We start from the raw sequence: 22486 nt of genomic DNA, 5'->3' as shown, positions 1-22486 counted from the left end.
ATGTGAGCCAATTTTTTAGTCATGATAAATCAAATGTCTCATTTGTATTGATGACCGGAAAGGTTTAATTCTGCAAAATATCTTTCACACTTTTGTATGTTGCTCCTCTTTTCTTGCAAGGAAAACAAGTTTACTTGATTTTAGGGATGTTATTCATCAGAAACAATCTTGGCAATGAGCTTCTACAAATGACTGTGTGAGTGCCATGTCATCTGGAATTATTTCAATTTAAGGTCTCAATCCCTGATTTCCCAGGTCTGAGCCAAGAAAAGAGTCCTGTTATATGCAAATGACTGCCTGAGTTGGCCAAAGTTGAATTAACTCGTTATTGCTTTCACCTTAAGGGAAATAGTCGCCCACTCGAAAACAGTATCCCTTTACATGTAGCTGAAATTGTTTGTCAATTGGAATAAATGTCCTGCTGTGAGGGAGGCTAGTTTGGGTTTAATCAGATACGGAGAGAGAGAGAGAGAGAGAGAGAGAGGGAGAGAGCGAAGTTTTTCATTAGGCATTAATTACCAATCCTCACCGGTGTGTGGATTTTTTTGTGAATTAGCCTCTCGTAGGTGAGAGCTAATTAAAAGTAAGTTTGCAAACTTTTTTATGTGACATGATTTGTGTTCCTAAATAGCCAAATAGTTCAATACTTGTACATCCCACTCACAAGGCTGTAGGTTCAAACCCCATCAGTATTTGTCATTTTTTTGGCCTTCAGTTTGATCATTTGTCTATTGACTCCCTGACTTTGAATTCATTTAACGTAGATCTCTTGGTCAAGGCACCAGATTTTTTTTTTTGTTATGAAACCTTAAAACCTTTTTTCATTGCAATAGAAATCCATGATTTTGTTATTCTCTCTGATAAACTTATTTTGTACTTACAAACTCAGATGTATCAAGAATCTAGCATACAGTTGAGATCCAGAGCATTAGTGTAGCATATCACACATTTATAGAAATGACAGATCCAATGATAAATTATTTCATGAACTGTTTTCAGACAATTGGAGTCATGGGTAGGATTTTGCCTGTAAGCAGCTGATGAATATGCTTTCCACCTCTATGTGAAACAATTCTAAAGAATGCTGTCACCAATACTTGTGTGGTTAGTCTTAGTTCCAGAATCACTCATTTTGAAGTCTGGTTTAGCATTCAATGAGCCAGCTCCTGAATCTCTCATCTTGGACCCTGGTTCAGTGTTCAATTAGTCAGCTCGTTGTGGATCCTGGGTCAATGCTCCAAGAACCAGCTCCTAAATTTCTCATTTTGGAGTCTGTCTCATTGGTCATTGTGTCAGCTTGTGAATCTTTCATCTTGGAGTCCTGTTCAATGCTCTGTCAGCCAGCTCCTAACTGTCTCATCTTGGAGCCTGGTTCATTGCTCATTGTGCCAGCTCCTAAATCTCTCATCTTTTAGCCCAGTGTGGATCAATGCTCAATGAGGGAGCTCGTGAATCTTTCACCTTGGAGTCTTGATCAATGCTTTTTAGTCAGCTCATCTTGGAGCCTGGTTTAATGCTCCAAGAACCAGCTCCTGAATTTCTCATCTTGGAGCCTGGTTCAATGCTCTGTGAGCAAACTGTCTAGATCCTTGTTCGTGTCCCAAGATTTCATTAAGAGGCAGTACGTCTATCCTGTCTAATCAAATTTCCATCAGTTAATGGGTTAATTGCCTGGCTGTGAGTAGATCGTTGTACACTGCCTCAAAGATGCAAATGTGCCTCTCTTCATTTTCATTCATTTCATTTCATGATGAATGAATGAATGAACGTGCCTCTGAGCTGCTTAACTCAAGAAAAACAAACAGACTGGAAAAAATTACTACTTCGGTCTAAAATATCATCCAGATTTCATGTTTCCTATTCTCCTGTTTCTTGTCATCTGGTGTTACACTGCTGTCATCAATTCATATTTTATTTTCTCTTTGCTATGGTATTGTGTACCTTCTAGCCCCCTCGTGTAAGATTGACAGTCTGTCCTCTCATCGAATTGCATGCATGCATGGCATGTTTGCCTCATGCTTGTAACCTTGAAAGATTTTGTTTGATTTAAGCATCTTAGTTTGTATTTTCCCCTGTTTTGACTGTGAAAGTTGACAAGAGGTATTGCAAATGATTTTAAAACCCTTATCAAACCAGCTTGGCTAGCCCAGTTCCAGCTATGTTTTCTTGTCCGTCACCAGAGTCCATACTGCTGTCTTACACCTGCTAATATGTAGTGCTCCAACCTTTTCTGATATCCAGCCCTTTGCTTTGAAGACCTTTTTTTTAAATCTCAACCTTTTGACATGCAGACTGACAATCATAGCTTCATGCAGACTTCCTTCCTAGAAGCTGATTAGTTGTTGCCATGGAGATTTCTCCTTTCAGAAGTCTTTACAGTGGCTTTTGTACCCATGTCATGTCGCGTAAAAGCATGTTTCATGGATTGTTTGCAACACGTGACAGGGAGATATTGTTTGCTTGTAAGTTTAAGTGATTGTAACAGAGTCAAGATGACTCATGGGGCATGCCTGGGTAGATTGTGATACAACACTAGGTTGCTGTCAAAAGACTTGATTAGACAACTAAAGTCAATTAGTCAAATTCTGCACTGGAGAAAATTACCTGTGCGTGAGAGCATTTAAGAAAATGGTAAGGAACAGATTGAAAGTATTGAAGGATTTCTTCCATCAGGAAATTTAAACCCAAACACACGTGGCCTGCTATACACACAATCACAGGTCAAAAACTGATGCCAATATCAATACTCACTTCACATTTTATGAGACTGAGTGTGTCATCTAGGTCCTCATATGCTATAAAACCAGAAGTTTTCTCATGCATGAAACTTTTACAAATTTTTCAAGGAACCTCAATTCATGAAAATTAAATGAATGCAAAGTTTTTGTCTACAGGGCAAGTCCAAGATATCGCGCACCTTACGTATGGGACATTCAGAGATTTCAAACCTCTGAAAAATAATGAAGGAGCACTTGGATTTTACTGTTTATCATCAGGAGGACTGGTAGCCCTGAGAAGAATATTGTGTTTAAGTTTGATGTCATTTGACCTTGGGTTAATTATTTTATTAAGAAAAATATGGCAACTTACGTATGGGACCAGAGAAAAACTGGATTTTTCAAAATAAAGTTTGAATTGAAAATTCTCTGAAAGTACCTTACTGATTAAGTTCTGTTTAGAAGGGAAGAAAGGTACAATACTGAAGTATCTTTCAGTAGAGTTTCACTGCAAAAGAATAAAGCATATTTTCATGAAGTTGGTTTAATTAACGAAAGTACACCTTACGTATGGGACATGGCTCAACTTACGTATGGGACATTTGTCTTTAGTGCACAAGTGTATTCATGGGAATGACTTTAAATTTCCCCATAGTGTCATATTCAGTTCCACAAATCATACTACAACATGTAACAAATGAAATAGACTTCTAAGTGGGTACTTTCCCGGTTCAGGTGCCTAACAAAAGCTAAAATAAGACAAATAAAAGTAATTACCAATTTACAATTAAATGTTTTAGTTCAAAATGGATTCCGTCATGCATTAACACTGTCCTCATGATGTCTGGTATACAGTTACAGTATATACTGACACTCTATTTCTAGCCCATTTGTAATACTCTGGTCACTATTTTTTTTTTATCAAATGAAAAAAAAAAAATGTGCGAATTCCAGCTTGCGACCTTGATGTAGCATACGTGCACATGTACCATGACTAATTTGTAATCTTGATAATTTCAACTGTAAAATCAAATGTCATGTACAGTGTAATTTGCAAAAACAGTTTGAAGTGGGTACTTTCAGTAGTTCTAGGCTTACCTTGCAAGTTGTCTAAGTTTTTATAGAGCTTTATAATTGTTTGAAATGCAGCACAAAACACAACAACAAGAGTATTAAACTCATTTTGCTCTGTAATCATCATGTTTTGCCATGTGAATTTTAGCTTCTGCAAAATCAATCAAATTTTAATGAAACTTTTAGATTTTAAAAGCTGTGGTAGAACAAAGAGATAGAAGAATGTATGTACCAATGCTGGCTTTTTTTTTTTCAAATTGCTTGGCTTCATGTCTATGAAAGCAAAGATGACAAAATTTGTGTTTACTTTGTACATGCTTGTGTAGTGATACAGGAAAGATTATCATTAATTGTCCATTCAAAATGTAATTCTAGATTTGAAACACTTAAGTAACTCACTGATCTGAAACCTACATTTTGATAAATTCTAGTAACCTCATTTGATCATACACTACCAGATTGGAATGCATGTTGATAATTGTGTAGATGTGGGGACCGTCTACAAAGTAAGTATGAGTTGATGAAGGTGTCTCAGAGCACACCTGTCTCTTCAAACACAAAATAAAAAAGAAAATTGAATTCCCTATTTGTTTGTGTAATTTGTGTTTTTAGCACTCCAACCACAGAACCAGTATTGATATTGTGGTTCATGGCAATGTAAACTACAAAAGTCTTCATTTTACAGGATTTTCAGAAATCATGTTCATGACCTTGATAAGTCATGGCATATTCTGAGGGTGTGCAGTTGAAGTATTAAACATCATATCAAAATAAAAAGTATTCTCGTAGGGTTTTTCCTTTGCTATCAACTCTAGTAATGACAAAGCTACCTGCTGTCACCTCAATTAATTTTTCTTTTCAGTAAGATCGGTAATGTTGTCATTGATGAGCACCACAAGCACAATTGTTTTGATTTCCTTTTTGAGGCTGTACAGCCTGTAGTACAACCTGAACAGTGTACTGCACCTATAAAAATGACACTCAGAGAATCCCATTCTCTTGGACAAAGTCATTTTGTAGAGAGGTAAAGTTGAAAATGATAACTGAATTAAGAAAATGTCCAATATCAATATGTTAAAAGGAGGAATGTTAATTGAAGGCCAGCTGCACAGCCTGCAATGAAAATAATAAAATACATGTATAAATGAATATTCTTTATTTTCCTTTCTTAATCATAGAATGACTCAATAATGCTGTTCTTACACTCTCCCTGAGGTCAACTGAGTAGGAGAGGCAGATATTTAGACATATCCTTCAGATTAGGTGCAAAGATATCCATTAACCAAACAAATGTAAGGACATATAGCATCCATGTCAAAAGGCGGTTTTCCCATTCACTTTGCATGTAATGTCCCATACGTAAGGCATTTGTCCCATACGTAAGCAAACTTTAATTAGTTATAAGATGAAGGACTAATTAAATTTTGACATTTAGTTTTGCTAATCTGGAGTTAAAATTAATAAATTAGAACTTCCTAAAGTTTGATTGGTCAATGTTAGAAATCTTTAGAAAAAACTTAAAAAAACATACTCAAATCCTTACGTATGGGACACTTCGTTCTGGGAAAGTGCATAATTTGCATAATGAATGTGCTGACCTTGTCTTACCAATTGGAAATTATACTAGCTCATACAGGGGTCATGTCCATAAAGGAACTAGGTCAAGGACAAATTCAACTGATTTTAGATGAATATTTTTAATTTGTCCCATACGTAAGGTTTGTTTTTAATTTATGCAAATTAAGGCCATATTTCTTGCATAAATTTGCATAATTCAATATTTTCTTTGCTGGAAATATATGATTTAACTCTTTGGCTACAACATGATATCAATAACTTTTTGATTAGATCAAGATGAATTTTGAGCATCTGAGGGGACATTATCTTGGACTTGCCCTACACAATTCCAGTACAAGTAGCATACTCATGTTTGTTTGTTTGTTTGTTTTTTCATAGTAGACAAATTGAGAAAGTTTCATGCTGCAAAAAAAGACTGTTGGCTCCAATTTGAGAAAGTTTCATATTGCAAATATTTCTGGTTTCTCATTAAATGTAAGACATATTCATAATTCATGGTTGTATAGTGTCTTTGAATGGAACCATTCCAGTCATTCTAGTGCCATAGTGATAGAAGCTGGACTCCAGGGCTAATTGACAAATATTTTTGGAGCATTTATCTGACATTCAGTTAGCAATTTTAGTTCAGTTTCTGATTTGATAACAGCAAGATTAATTCAAAATGTAATCTGCTGTACAATTTAAGACAGAAGGCTCAATATTCTCACTTTACAATATTGTAGAATCAGTCTTTATACTGTGGTGATATATTTGGTGTAAATTGATTTTCAGGATCCATGTTATATGGGCAGTGTATGGGTTAGATGAGTCTCTGATGAGTCAATCCTTTGGCATACATTCAGGGGACATCCCACTTGTGACCAAATGGGCCATCCCTCTTGTGACCAAGTGGATATATTTTTTAAGTCTTGTGTAATGCCATGAGAAACAACAGACTTCTATCCTCTATCCAATTTCCTCTTCCGCTAGCAACCTGTTTGGATTCTCCTGTGAGTCTTCTATACTCCATACCAGGTCCTCCTACGCAGTCAGCTGAACAATGACTATCCCTAAGCTTGGCAGGGCTCTTTTCATTAATCCTTCCAATCCTAGATATTCTTCTTCTTTTCCAGCTCCATGGTGGATATCTAATTTGGGGTTAAAGGTTTATATTTGATTTGCCCATATGTTCGGGGAAAGGTAATCTATCCAGTGGCAATGGTATGGTGTGGAAGAAGCCAAAACATTTATCTAGAAGTCTGTCAAACTTTGTCAAGGAGTTGCTAAAATTTATTTGGGAGTTTGTAAATATCTCATGTTTGATGTTAATATGCCAGGATTCCTTTATCTTTAAGAGTAATGGGTGAGATCTCTTTTCACTCTAGACATCAGTCTCTCACACTCTTCTCTCTTCCCTCAGATGTCCTTACTTATCTCTGAGTGTGAGAAGGAGGAGATGCCCCTGCAGTACTTTTTGAGAGATTTTAGGTTGGGGAAGAGACTTTAGGTGTGAAGAATAGAGGAGGTGATTTCTGGTTATAGTTTTAGTGACATCATGACCCCCTAGGAAGTGAGTGATCATGATGACGACACAGAAGACAAGAAGCTCTCTCTCCACCCACTGCCAGATGGACCACTGACTTGGCAGACACCTGAAGCTATAAATTTAGATACTTGGTTTGTGATTGTCTTCCCCCATCCCATAAGAGCACTTAGCCAAGTAGCAGAGAGTCCTTCCCTGCCCCCACAGTCAGGGGGAGTCACCCAAGGAACTCTGGCTGCCAATGAAAAGTAGCTCTTAGTGTCTCTGGATGTATGCTTTGGTTTGTTCTGATATAGTTTAAAGTCCCAAGGTTAGAAGTTAGGAAGAATATTATAATCTACCAAACTTTCATGGATTAATCTTTGCTAGGGCTTATAAAGGCTCTGGTGGGCCAATTTGTTCAAATTCACACTTCTTTTCAATCAGTTGTGCATCACTACCTATTATGCTAAGCCCCTAAACCACACTATTAATTTCATCCAAGCCTGCGATATCTATAGACATGTGTCTTATAGTCATGTGATGTTATTGAATGCCAGTCACTTTTCTCATCACCTTAACCATTCTCTGATACAAAAGCTAAGCACCTGTCGTAACTTGGAATCCATTCTCTGATGTTGGATAGATAAGAGTGGCTATCCAATTCATGATGTAACAAAGTTTATTTCAGTCCATGTTGGAAAGGAGTCCTCTTTTGTAGTGACTAAGCCTTAAGTTTGGAAACCAGTCAAGAGTTACCATCAAAGAGCCTGATTGGTCAATTGTTGGTTCCATGGTTCATGCACTGATCAATTACATTGAAGTCTTCAGAAACTTTTTGGTAGTATCTTTCTGTCTCTGTTTTGTTGTTTTTTTCACTCTTACCTCTTGGAGAGAATCTACAGTGTATCTACCTGTCATGCGAAAGGTTAGGACAAGCTACATTTGTATGAAAGAATCACATTCAATTACATTCAACCTCTCTACAATGACCAATCAAGTGAAAGTAGGTAGGTGGTCATTATGGACAGGTTTGACTGTACATGTATCTCATCTCTTAACGAAATGTTGTAGGCACCAATCTTTTACAATGGCTGTTGGATCATAACACCAACCCAAGGGTCTTGTACTTTCTGTTCATAACAATTAACCTGTTGAGGACGAGTCCCGAGTTTACTCGAGGAGGTGTCTATGGGAAATGCGTGTTGTAGCAAAATCAGTCCGTCCTCAACAGGTTAAAAGTCCAAGCCCATGTACATGGCAGAAACCCCCCACAATGCACTTTGCACCCCAAGGGAGTCTTTATGTACGCTGTACCATTATCTGTGTACATTCTAACCTAAATACCATGACACATGATGAACTTTCTTCAGTGACTGACAACTACTGACTTTCCATTCTATATTAGTTTCATATCTATATAAGAAGTAAGTGAAAATTAAATTTCCTTTGCCATCAAAGTGATACCTGCTCAAATGTGAATCCAAATATTGATACTAAAACTCATTCTTAGTCAATGACTGATTATTAGAAGTTCATATGAAAGTGAAAATTAAGACAAGATATAAGATACATTCTCTCAGAGGACTGTATTGACATTTGGTCAATTTGGTTGCAGCAATAGAATATCAAAAATAGAATAAAAAATAGAATTAAGTTAGCCGACAGAATGAATGAACCTGTGATGCTGTCATGTGACCTCCACTCAATTTATTACTACAGTGCAGTATCCTTGTGGGTGACATACAGCTGTGTGCGTCTGGAGGTCAAAATATTGCTCATCCTCCATCAGTTCCCCCTTTTCTATTTCCCGTTTGGCCGTGTTAGCTTTCCTTACAACACTATTTCCTGTACTTAACAGTGTCTGGGAATGTAACAGGACATTTCGTCAATACTCCCACACAGGCAAATTATCTAATTCAATGTGCAGTGGGCTTTTTATTTGGTGACTGTGGCATTGTGATGTCATAAAGGAATGTCTTCATCATACAGACTGTAGGGGGTATCCTGTTAGCCTCTTTGTAGTGAGCCTCAACCCAGCTGGGTCATGTACATCTCTTTGTCTGTCAGCTTTGCTTTACTAAAGGATTTAAGAGAGAGGAAAGAATAGCTTAGAGTCTTACTGCAGCCACTCTGCCTATTCATTCTTCCTGTTTCTTGGAGTATAAGGTTACCTCTAGGGCTCTTCACACCACACAGTGTCCTCTAGGGCTCTTCACACCACACAGTGTCCTCTAGGGCTCTTCACACCACACAGTGTCCTCTAGGGCTCTTCACACCACACAGTGTCCTCTAGGGCTCTTCACACCACACAGTGTCCTCTAGGGCTCTTCACACCACACAGTGTCCTCTAGGGCTCTTCACACCACACAGTGTCCTCTAGGGCTCTTCACACCACACTGTGTCCTCTAGGGCTCTTCACACCACACTGTGTCCTCTAGGGCTCTTCATACCACACTGTGTCCTCTAGGGCTCTTCATACCACACTGTGTCCTCTAGGGCTCTTCACACCACACTGTGTCCTCTAGGGCTCTTCACACCACACTGTGTCCTCTAGGGCTCTTTACACCACACTGTGTCCTCTGCTTCAGTAGCTTCCTCTCTTAGCACTTTCAGACACACCAAATTAACAAATTGATATGTATGATGTATTGATATGAGTCCATTCAGACACAATGTCCTGATATGATAACTGTATGGCAGCATCAGACCTGGTGTACTGTCATGTCCGATAGGAAGCTCATGAATATGTATGAGTCTTTCCCATCGCACAGTACGATCTTTGTGCCAGCTTTACACATTGTGTTTTTACATTATATTGAATTCGTGTGATAGTTTGCAAAGAAGCCCCGCCTGCTTATAGTAAGAACATATGGATATGATTGGAGCATTCAGAACCAATATACATTTTATGAATGTATGTCATACAGTGTGTATTGAAAAGATGCTGATATCATTGTTTTGACAAACCAAATGATGTTCATATGATTTATGACCATTCAGACACAAAAACATCTCATATATCCAAACGTCAGGGCTCATTTGCCGTGACCCCGGGCCACTAAAAATTAATGTCAGGCCACAAAATTTCTACAAATGTTAGCTCTTGGTGGCCTGATTCGGCAACTAGTAAAATTAAAAATGAAATTTAATGTTTCCTTGCATTTTGGTCCACTGCATTTCTTTTTTGGGCCACCAAAATTTCAGATTCAAAGATTTTAGTGGTCCAAACAAGCCACCAGAGAAAACTGAACTCTGCATACATCATGATTTTATCCACACAAGACTTCTCTAGTAAGAAGAGGTATTTCTGAAGCAACATGTGTAAGGTGTATGTTAGTGATGGCATTGCAGTTATTTATTTTCAAGATGTGTTCACACCATCCCTTCGGTGTATTACAAGGATTAGGGAAATTTTCTCAGACTTTGTCTTTATATTGATATCTGCTCCATGCTACCAACATGCTTCCATTTTACTCTGGTCTTTGATGTCAGAGCTGTGATACAAGCTCAATTTCAAGTCAATACGTGCTTAGTGCAGCTGTGGAGGAAGTCGTTGAATACTCCCTACAGCTCCTAAAAATAGACTATTTTTCTATCTCACTCTTTTCTGTTCTGTCATCAGTGAATAAAGTTATGTAATACAATAACTTCCTGTCTTTATATACTTCTCTTCCATTCATGCGTCAAGAGTTTTTTACTGTCTTCGTGGAAATGTCCCAACAATGTATGATTAGTAAAACTTTTAGAAGAGTGACTAACACCTTCATCATGACAGAACTACAATACAGTTTGTTGACTTCATAGGAGAGTCTGCTGTTAGAGCCAAAAGTTAGACACCTCAGCAGCACACTCAATGACATCACCCACTTAGACACAATGTTGAGTATCACTCAAGAGGTTTCTAGGCAAATGTACATTTTAAAACACCTGTTTGCATGTCGTATATTCAAAGAAGTGATGTCCTTGGCTTATCTAGCATTGTAGCTTGAGGCATTTTTCAGTGGTTTTTTAGGGTCTAATTAAAATGGGTTACTTAACATTATTTCTTAGGACAGAATTAATTAGACATGATATAGTTTGACCATTTAGGCCTATGCAATGTTTTTATTTAATTTTAACCATGTAAATATGGAGGATAAGAAGGATGTATAAGTATGTTATGTCGTGTTGAAAAATCCATCAATTAATATGACAGCCACTCAAGGTGTGCTTTATGCTCTGTTGTTGCTTTCCAATGAGGTTTCTGTTTTATTGTGTGGAATGTATCCTCCAATCTTGAGAGTCCCAGTAAAGTGGATCTCTAATATTCCAGCATCATCACTCAGTTTTTGTCCAAATACTTGCGATGTTGCTATGGACACAGGTAAAACCAGCACATGAAAACTCTCACACTCTATGAACCCCTTACATACAATGTACACGTGCCTCTATGTAGGACAAAGTGAGTGTAAAGAAATCAAGAATAAGAAGGCGTCATAATCTGCCTTCAACTGGCTTACGTTCACAAATGTGCCTTCACGCAATTCACACCCACGCCCTGGAACAACTGTCAGCCCAGTTGTTGCTGTGTGTGCTGACGGATTCAGTTTAAGGCTCCTTACAGGATATTTGTCTTTTCATCAGCTTTTTCCTCCGTGCAACCAATCCTGCCGATGAGACGATGCTGTCTTACTCTACGATGCTTCCTATCTCTCTCAGTCAATGAGGGAAGTGATCCATTTTTCATGAGTGCTACATGTAGGATCGAGAACAGTTTTGCGATGTCATCATCAGTTATGGTGTGAAATGAAATCAAGCAGCTACACTGGTACTATGAAATGGGAAATTTGTCACTCATCCTAATCCCTGTAGATAGATGAGCTGGTCTCCAAAGCACCATGTTTAACTCGTTGAGGATGAGTCCCTAGCATACACTGGCAGGTGTCTATGGGAAATGTGTGTTGTAGCAAAATCAGTCCATCCTCAACAGGTTAATAACTGGGATTTTACATCGTTTCTAAAGTCAAATGGGAAGTTGTCAACTGCAAACAAGATGTCATGGCCAAACTCCTGTTGAGAAAACACCTCCCTTCAAAAAAGGTTGCCACTTGTAAAGCTTTGAATGAGACGACTGATTTATGACCCAGTAGGTCAGATTAAATCCTGGCTCAAGGATAAAAGGATGAGGAACCTGTCAGGTCAACAACCTCCAGTTTAATAAAGGTTGTTTCTGACAACCAGAAAGCTTGTGCGAGTCTTGCCTGACATAGCAGTAACTAATACATGCCAGCTGAGTTTGAAGTTTTTGAATAAAGATGCTGAGTATGTAAAGGTCAATGTAACTTATACCCAGCTCTAGGGAAAAATGTACATATGATGCATATAAATTAGTTACTCAGCCATTGCAGACTTAATGCTTATTATATAGAACTGTGTCTTTTGGATTTTGTGATATTTCATTAACGCTGGAAAACCCAAACATCTATTTTGAATAAAAATCATAAAGTCTTTAATATCTGTTGACAGAGAGCTTTATTTCATTTAGCTGTTATCCCCACAATACTAGTACAGGACTCTTTGAGGATTTGACTTAAGGGCATCGGGAGTCAAAAATTTAATTTTCTGCAAACTTGCTTGAAGTGCTGTTTTCTGTCTGCTGACAGACTTTCCAAGGATAATACACTCTACCTGCAGATGATTTATAAGTGTTTTTGTGATGTTTTTCTTCAAATCCTGCACCACACAAACCTAAGTAAGATCAGATGGTCATTAACTCCCTTTGTAATGAAGACTTCACCTGAATTCACTGTGTCCTAGATTTCACTGTTATGAGATTTGCAGTTTTATAATTGAAGAAATTAAGGCTTCTTTATAGCCTCATATGTGATAAGAAATTATAAGGACTTCACATAACGAGAAAGCTGGTATTCAGTGAAATGAGTGTGATGACCTATATGTGTTTCCAAGTGCCTACTGACAAAATTTGTGGTGCTTTTCCATTCCTTAGCACCGTACCTTAAAGAGTATTTCATAATCTGAACCATCTCCGTGTTAATCTGATAAAGTAACAAACATTAATTTAAGTTGAACATTAAACCTGAAGACATTATTTATGTGTTCGGGTTTTCAGTCAGTCTGTTGGTTTGTCGGGTGCTGTTCGTTATTCCGAAGGTTCCTTGTTCCGAAGGGTTGTTAATCCGAAACACGCATTTCCCTATACATAGAGGTTTGTTAATCCGAAAATGAAAAAGGGTTTGTTAATCCGAAAATTTGTGGCGTTATTCTGAAGGTTCGTTATTCCGAAGATTGGTCAATCTGAAAATGAAATTCGGAACAATGAACCTTCGGAATAACGAATCTTAGGAATAGCAAGCCTTCGGAATAACGAACCTTCGGAATAACGAGCTGTAACCGGTTTGTCAGTCCATCTCACATATCATTATAATTGCAGATCAAGACAATGACTTTTCTCCTGCTTTCTTAATCTTGATTGACATTTCACAAATTTATATATCTGTCTGTCTTATACTCACATTAATACTTTTTGTCACTTTATCTCTTTCTTCGCACAGACTGGGGAATTTTCAAACGATCTTTTATCATATGCAAGTCAGATATCTTCACATGCGCCAAGCCAGTGTACAAGGTATGTAAAGAACTCTGACAGTAGTGTAATCCATTTACCTCTCTTTACACACAAACACACATGCACTCATATGCTCACATAAACTACATTTAAATTGCTTTTTTACTGAATTACCATTCCATCATGTGTATAGACAATATTGTGTTGTATTATTCCACTGCTGATTATCTTTAAATTCTGCATATTGTAGTCTGCTAGTAGATGAACTAAGACAGAGCTTGATAGCAGAGTCAAAGACATAATATTCAGACAGTTACAGTCTTTCCCAATTCAATTTGCATGTTTTGGTTCATTTGTATATACCATTCTTGTCTGCAAAATGAGGGGAAAAAATAACCATATTTTGTAGATTAGTCTGTCAGGATCCTTGCCTTGAAGACATTAGAGAGTTTTTCTTATATGACTTACAGTTTAGTTTTGATGAAAAGGAAGGCTTTGCTTTCAAACATTACTAAGACTGGTCAGTCAGTACCTTTCAGTTTCAGTGAGTTTGATAACCAGTAACAATGGAGAAATGAAGAGAAGGATGTCTTGAATACAGCACAGTGATGACAAGATAACAAAAAGTATTGGTGATCATGACAGAAAGAGAAATATTGAGGGAGAAATATTCATGAAGAATAAAGTGAAGTAGATGTGACAAAGTGAACAAGATTTTTGAGCACAAATGACATGATTAGCCTTGTAAACATAGGAAGCAAGAGGGAAAGTGGTATCTAGTTAACTCTGATGATAATGAGAATAGAAAGGGTTCATTAGATTAATCCATTATATGTCAAAGAAGTCAGAGAGAGTGAGAAAAGTTTGATGGTAGAGAGAAATTCAAGTCAAGGGGAGGAAAAAAACTTCTCCATCTCTGTCTACAGCTGTCCACGGATTTTCCAAGACTTCCGGCTGTGAGCATTGTGTTTGTGTAGCAACACACCGGAACTACTGTTTAAATTTAGAGCCGTGAGTCAGGAGGAGAAGCTCAAGTAGTTTGAATGGCCAAGGCCATAGCTGCCATTTGTGTCTGTGTGTGCACAGAGAAAGGTCTTATGTGTTTCTTTGTGTACTTACAGTGAAAAATGTATTCAATCTGTCTTTGGCCAGTAAAGAAACTTCGATTTTACAGAATGCATCCTTTCTTCTTATAGGACAAAATATAGTTGAAAAGAAGTAGAAATTATAGCTACAGTGACAACATACGAGTTGTGTATGGAGGTCAGCCATCCAATATGACTGAGAGCTCCATGTGTATGCACAGGGAGATTAAAAACTAAGAAGTTTCCGATTGTATATTGTTCTTCTCTTTTTTTTTCAGACACGGCTTGCACTCTTGTCAGTTGGATTAGTAGTAAACTCAGCATTGTAAGTACTCACTCTGAACTTTGTTCGTCTTAGCTAGTGTAAAGATGAACATGAAGGAAGAGTGTAGTCATGGAAGTGGTTGATGATGATGTGTAATCATGTGATCATTGGATGGAGCTGGAGGATGGGGTGTAGTCTAGGGGATGTTGGATGGTGGTGGAGGATGGGGTGTAGTAAAGGGAATGGTAGATGGTGGTGGAGGATGGGGTGTAGTCAAGGGAATGGTGGATGTTGATGGAGGATGGGGTGTAGTCAAGGGAATGGTAGATGGTGGTGGAGGATGGGGTGTAGTCAAGGGAATGGTGGATGTTGATGGAGGACGGGGTGTAGTCAAGGGAATGGTGGATGTTAATGGAGGATGGAGTGTAGTCTAGGGAATGTTGGATGGTAGTGGAGGATGGGGTGTAGTCAAGGGAATGGTAGATGGTGGTGGAGGATGGGGTGTAGTCAAGGGAATGGTGGATGTTGATGGAGGATGGGGTGTAGTCAAGGGAATGGTAGATGGTGGTGGAGGATGGGGTGTAGTCAAGGGAATGGTGGATGTTGATGGAGGATGGGGTGTAGTCAAGGGAATGGTAGATGGTGGTGGAGGATGGGATGTAGTCAAGGGAATGGTGGATGTTGATGGAGGACGGGGTGTAGTCAAGGGAATGGTGGATGTTAATGGGGGATGGAGTGTAGTCTAGGGAATGTTGGATGGTAGTGGAGGATGGGGTGTAGTCAAGGGAATGGTAGATGGTGGTGGAGGATGGGGTGTAGTCAAGGGAATGGTGGATGTTGATGGAGGATGGGGTGTAGTCAAGGGAATGGTGGATGGTAGTGGAGGATGGGGTGTAGTCAAGGGAATGGTGTATGTTGATGGAGGATGGGGTGTAGTCAAGGGAATGGTGGATGGAGCTGGAGGATGGGGTGTAGTCAAGGGAATGGTGGATGTTGATGGAGGATGGGGTGTAGTCTAGGGAATGTTGGATGGTAGTGGAGGATGGGGTGTAGTCAAGGGAATGGTGGATGTTGATGGAGGATGGAGTGTAGTCAAGGGAATGGTGGATGGAGCTGGAGGATGGGGTGTAGTCTAGGGAATGTTGGATGGTAGTGGAGGATGGGGTGTAGTCAAGGGAATGGTAGATGGTGGTGGAGGATGGGGTGTAGTCAAGGGAATGGTGGATGTTGATGGAGGATGGGGTGTAGTCAAGGGAATGGTGGATGGTAGTGGAGGATGGGGTGTAGTCAAGGGAATGGTGTATGTTGATGGAGGATGGGGTGTAGTCAAGGGAATGTTGGGTGGAGCTGGAGGATGGGGTGTAGTCAAGGGAATGTTGGGTGGAGCTGGAGGATGGGGTGTAGTCAGTGGAATGTTGGATGGTGGTGGAGGATGGGGTGTAGTCAAGGGAATGGTGGATGTTGATGGAGGATGGAGTGTAGTCAAGGGAATGTTGGGTGGAGCTGGAGGATGGGGTGTAGTCAAGGGAATGGTGGATGGTAGTGGAGGATGGGGTGTAGTCAAGGGAATGATAGATGATGGTGGAGGATGGGGTGTAGTCTCGGGAATGTTGGATGGTGGTGGAGGATGGGGTGTAGTCAAGGGAATGGTAGATGGTGGTGGAGGATGCGGTGTAGTCTAGGGAATGTTGGATGGTGGTGGAGGATGGGGTGTAGTCAAGGGAATGGTAGATGGTGGTGGAGGATGGGGTGTAGTCAAGGGAATGGTGAATGGTGGTGGAGGATTTGGTGTAGTCTAGGGAATGGTAGATGGTGGTGGAGGATGGGGTGAGGTCAAGGGAATGGTGGGTGGAGCTGGAGGATGGGGTGTAGACATTGGAGTGAAGAAGGGAGAGGACTGGTGTGCCTGCTAGGACTTAAGGATATCACCCACTTGTGTGCTAACCTGGAACAGTTTTTAATTGCTGAAGAGTTTTGAAATTGCTTGAATTCTTTGACTTGTACTGAAAATTCGATTGAAAGTAAGATATGGGAATGGCCAGGTTGGGAATCTTGTAGTCTGTTCATGCCGTTGGATTTTCATTTTTTTTTTAATATGCGAAGTATTGATCAATGTTTCCTCTCCCTTGGTACTAGGAGTATCCTAGGCCTGGTGACCCAGCCACTGGACTTTGCCTCCTTCCTTCTTGCCATCATGATTGTCAACATGCTGCTATACCTTGCCTTCTATTTTATCATGAAGGTAAGTCTGGTCTAGAAGACCTGCAACTACTTTAACCCGTTGAGGATGGGCTGATTTTGCTACAACACACATTTCCTATAGACACTTGCCCGAGTATACCAGTACTCGGGACTCGTCCTTAACATTCTATAAATAGGGGTCATGAGTCATGAGATTTTTGTTTAGAAATCAAACATACATGTAGAGCTAGCTCTTCTCACCCAAGGGCATTACATCCTCTGCATGTTGTAATATGACTTTTCTCATATATTTTCATATTTTCTTGTTCATTTTTCAACATTTATACAAACTTTGCAATTACATATGCATGTCTTTTAGACTTTGAAAATTCATTTCCGCAGACTGTAAACCGTTGAGGACGAGTCCCGAGTATACTCGGGCAAGCGTCTATGGGAAATGCGTGTTGTAGCAACATCAAACCGTCCTCAATGGGTTAATAGTTGATATCATTTGTCTTTGAATTGTAACACAGTATCTTGCCCATTGCTCTTTGATGCCTGCACTCTTTCATTGTAAGGAACACAATGATTACAAATTCCACTGTGAAATTGATATTGCTACGGTACACGTATATCACAAGAACTACAAAATGAAATGCAAATAATACTCACTGAACTATTATACAGAATTTAGATACAGACTAAACATGTGTGAAGGTACTCTGAATAGTCAGTGTCTGTACATCTAACCATCTCGTTATCTTGTCCCAGCTCATCTGTCGAGAAAAGATTCTCTTGGTCGTCATCCTCTTCATCCTCCTGACTCTCTTCCTCTGGTCGTCGGCTCTTTACTTCTTCCAGTTAAAGGAGACAGCCTGGCAGGTGGGTGTGTTTATCATCACCAGACTCCAAACAATGTTTTCCACACCAATTTACAGAAAATTCATGAAGTTCTTTAATACTTAATGTGAAGTCTGCTGCTATTTTTTTTGAACAGTCATACTCAGCTTCCTTATCAATTTGTCCAGGGTACTTGGTAGATCCTTTCTGTTTTGCACCTCCTTTCTACTGCCAGAGACCAGTGACCTTGTTTTACCATGCTGTATTGGTTGACAGAATGCGGATGACAAAGGGCAAGGTCACTAATAGCCTTCTGTCAAGGCCCTCTCGCTGTAATGGGCGAGCGAAGAGATCTGCTTCATACATTATTATTCATGACACGTGGACCCTACTGAATATTCGGGTGCTGTTCGTTATTCCGAAGGTTCGCTATTCCGAAGGTTCGTTATTCCGAAGGGTCGTTAATCCGAAACACGCAAATTACCTATACCTACAGGTTCGTTAGTCCAAAAATGAAAAAGGGTTCGTTAATCCGAAAATTTGTGGCGTTATTCCAAAGGTTCGTTATTCCGAATGAACATTCGGAATAACGAATCTTAGGAATAAAGAGCCTTCGGAATAATGACCCTTCGGAATAACGAGCTGTAACCGAATATTCATATTAACGGGTTTCGGTCGACCAATGAAATGGCGCGCTTCCCATATCATGCCTGTTCACATTACAGAACTCTACACACAGAGAGTGTGTTCGCATGCATCACTGACCACCCGTGGAGGTCTGTGTGTGGCATGCATTCGCTGTATTCAAATCGGGTTCGAGCAGACAGACACGCTGATTGGTCGACTTTTGCTCCCGAAATCGGGGACCAAAAGTCGGTAATTCAAAGGGCTTACAAAAGGATGCGAAGCAGATCTCAAAAGGCCGGCCCTCGCGCAACCCCACTCAGCTGGGCTCTCTTCACCATACAGCGTGAGGGCCTTGACAAAAGGCTAGGTCACTAAGGGTAGCTGACTTTTCCTTCCAAAGAGACAAAATTATCCTGATTTACCTGAAATGTGCATTGCATTGTAATTAACAAGAATGGGAGTGTTCTCTCTTTATGTGTGTGTCTTTGAGTTTCTATGACTAAAAAAATACACAAAAAATGTTACCCAACAAATGAATCTTTCATTTAACTTGTATTATCATTGATATCTTGTGCTATTTCAACATTCATATTTGCCATTTCTGATGATATATCAGTACCGGTACTTAGCAATGCTGTCAAGGAACAAGCTGTGTGTAGTTCATTTAGCTTGCATCATCCATAAATCTTGTGCTATTTTAATATTTTTAGTTGTTGTATCTCATATTCTTGATTGTTCCAGTATTCTGCAGCGCGGTCTAGAGCAAGGAACCAGCCCTGCGTGATTCTAGGTTTCTTTGACCGACACGATGTCTGGCACTTCTTGTCAGCTGCATCTTTATTTGTGTCTTTTGTGGTGAGTTCCTCCAAACTAATAAACTTTCAGACATGCACTAATGCAGGGGCGGATCCAGGGAGGACCGCAACCAGCGCACGCCCCCCTCTTTATTTTTTGTTGAAACAAAAAAAATAAAAAGAAAAAAATGGGGGGAGGGGTGAGTGCGTCCCCCCTTTAATTTTGTAAACGCACCCCCTCTTTACGGAATTCCTGGATCCGCCCCTGCTAATGTAAACATTTCTCTATTGAACTCATTTACTTGCTCATACTAGTATTTAGTTAATCAAGGAATGCACCATGGAACTTAGAAAGCTAAGGAAATCATTTTGTCAGGACTAAAAAGAGTTTGCTAAAAAGAGATGATAAACTGCTTTTTTTCTACTCTTGTCATTCTTTCATTTGTCTTTTATATGAGTCAAAATGTATTGACAGCATCTTTTCCACTTTATCGTGTGATGGTGCAAGCAAACTTGACAGGGCAAGTAAGTCATGCATTGACATTTGAATCTTCAAAAGAATGTTTGCAGTATAATGTGCTCTGCAATGTAGTTAGAATTTAATATTCTTTTTATTAACATTGTTACTATCATTAGTCTGGTCGAGTGTTATGTGATGGTTTATTCAGTGTATTTATAATCAGTGGCGGATCCAGAGGGGGGGCGCAACCGGCGCACGCCCCCCCCCCCCTTTATTTTTCGTGAAAAACAAAAGAAATAAAAAGAAAAACAATGAAATGAAACCCGGAAGTGGCACCAGAAATATCAGTCACGCCCCCCCTTTACAGAATTCCTGGATCCGCCCCTGATAATCATTGTGTCTGTAATTTATTTGAAGTATTGATGTGATTTACTTCTCTCTGCTTCTTTCAGTCTGTTCTCTTCTTGGATGATGACTTGGAGGATCAACCAAGAACAAAAATTAGAGTCTTTTAATCATGGAGGAGGTTTTAGAGTGAATGAAGTACTGTACCACATCAAACATTCTCCTTCAGTTCATAGTCCTACCCAAGGTGTACAAGTCTGACCACCAGGCTTCATCCGAGTGGCTTGGAGGAATGGCGCCCTCTGTCGTCTGATTTTAGCAGCTGTCAGTCTGGACTCTCAAACTTTTCTGTAGTTTAGACATGAAGTTGTCTTGTCAGGAAATTTTGCAATCTTTACTTTTTGCCTGTCAGGAGACTATGGTACTCTGTTTCTGATGTCAGTGGTAGGCTGTGGAAGACTTTCAACATAGTAAAGAGTGCATTTTCACAAGTCAACTAATCTCTTGATTTAATACATGCCTTGCTTAGGAGTTTGACTGGAGGAGCAAACGTCTGAAACTATGTGTTGTGGTTATTTATGTGAACATATTATGTCTGTCTTAAAGGGAATGGCTAGTAACCGATTAGTGGGAATCAGTGGGAATGCTGAGGGATGTTTGTTCTAATCCTTGTGGGATTCATTTAAGAGTACATTATATCTACTGTTGTGTGAAAATTATTTGCTTCAGAACGGTCTCATATTCAAGTAATGTGCAGATTAATGCCCCGTCACTGACCAGGGACGCTTACCTGGAAACATTAAACTGCACATTACTTGAATATGAGACCATTCTGAAGCAAATAATTTTCACACAAGAATAGATATATAATGTACTCTTAAATGAATCCCACAAGGATTGGAACAATCATCCCTCAGCATTCCCACTGATTCCCACTGATCAGTTACTAGCCATCCCCTTTAACTAGCTGTTATTACGTACTTGTTCTCATACAGCTGTAAGGCAGAGAAAAGGTGGTTGTATCTTGGAGGTGTCGGTGTTTCTGTGGTGATAAGTTGATAGGTTTGTGATGAGAGTTAGATGACAGGTAGGCCTGGATTCCCTCTCTCAGTCTGCGTAAATATCTCTGGTTGTCAGATGTCAGAAAACTTTCTAGTAAAGAGCTCTATCTTGTAATGATTTACTAGACTCCTGTCATGTGGGACCAAGGCTCACATATTGTGTGCAATCATTGACTATGTAAAATAATTGTACAATTTGCTAATGTTGTTTGGTTGCCTGGTACAATTTGTATTTGACCTTGAAAGAGGTTTCATGTGAGACTAAATGACAACGCATACTGTACACATTCACACTAGTCATATACCAATGTTTGCCCAAGATAAGGACTATTGTTTGTTACCTTCATTACAATCAAAATATCTTCATGATTTGACTTAACCCGTTGAGGACAGACTGATTTTGTTACAACAAGCATTTCTCATGGACCCCTGCTAGGACTCGTCCTCAACGGGTTAAGACACTAAAGTGTGTGAGCCAGTTGCTTTACACAATAAAGGCTTTATGGTGTGTTTAGCTGTACAGTGATGTGCAATGCAGATACATCATACCTACAGTTGTATCTAATATAGAATCCACACATTATTACTAGTGATTTAGTAAGTTTCCATAGAGCAGTGACTATTAAACTCATTTGAGAGGAGCAAGTATCAAAGGCACATGAAGATTTCACCTAAGATATGGATGTGCAATGTAGATACACACTTTCATCTTCATTTGATTTATTGCCTGAATATGAAGCTGTCAAAAAATTCAACACATCACGATGTGAGCCATGTGTTGTTGTTTTTGTTTTTGTTTTTCATTTAGGAGAGGGGTAAATAAGAGCAAGTAGTATAGAAATTGCTTTGTATTTGCAGTGTATGTTAGATATGTGATTATGATTTGCGTATGTTTCTATTTTCTACTGTAATTAAATTTTAAATGTACATATTTCAAGATAGTTTTAATCACTTCTGGTTTGACCTGCAGTCAAATCTAAAACATAAGACTTTTCACCTGGCTCAATGTTCCACAATTGTGAGAATGATAATTCAGTGCAGTATGGAAGAAAATGAAAATATAATGGTTTTCAAAAGCTGGTGATATTGTATCTGTATGCTACAACTGTAGTCATTTTATCATTGTAGCTGTAACTGTCATTGGAGCATGTGATTGTATCCTGCAGTATGGATATTTAGAAGAAAAAATATCATTTTTATAAGGTTGTCATGCTGACATTTTTTTTTCTTTTAAGTTTTTTGCTACAGGACCAAAAATCATGATTTTGTTGTTTATTTGAAACATTTACACTCTATCAAAAAAATGAGAAATTGCCTGTTCAGGAGCGCAGCCTGATGGTATCATATGGACACGGCCATTATTCTGTGTACATGCAGAATGAGACGCTAA

General features: G+C 39.2%; 1 protein-coding gene across 1 annotated transcript in view; it reads left to right on the top strand.

The window, feature by feature from the left end:
- The window catches only part of LOC139724028 (SID1 transmembrane family member 1-like), a 130017-nt gene extending 109177 nt beyond the window's left edge, over window positions 1–20840 (top strand). Inside the window, exons 18-23 of the mRNA XM_071635264.1 lie at window positions 13425–13498; window positions 14802–14848; window positions 16925–17030; window positions 17741–17851; window positions 19178–19291; window positions 20143–20840. Coding sequence (XP_071491365.1) covers window positions 13425–13498; window positions 14802–14848; window positions 16925–17030; window positions 17741–17851; window positions 19178–19291; window positions 20143–20205 — 515 coding nt within the window. The 3' untranslated portion in view covers window positions 20206–20840. The remainder of the gene's footprint in view (window positions 1–13424; window positions 13499–14801; window positions 14849–16924; window positions 17031–17740; window positions 17852–19177; window positions 19292–20142) is intronic.
- The last annotated feature ends 1646 nt before the right edge of the window (window positions 20841–22486 follow it).

Source organism: Diadema antillarum, unplaced genomic scaffold (assembly GCF_040938485.1).
Source record: "Diadema antillarum isolate AM-2024a unplaced genomic scaffold, OU_Dant_1.0 scf00000001, whole genome shotgun sequence".
In the NCBI taxonomy this organism is placed as follows: Eukaryota; Metazoa; Echinodermata; class Echinoidea; order Diadematoida; family Diadematidae; genus Diadema; species Diadema antillarum.
The sequence above is the reverse complement of the archived record's forward strand: the minus strand, read 5'-3'. Positions and strand labels throughout refer to the sequence as shown.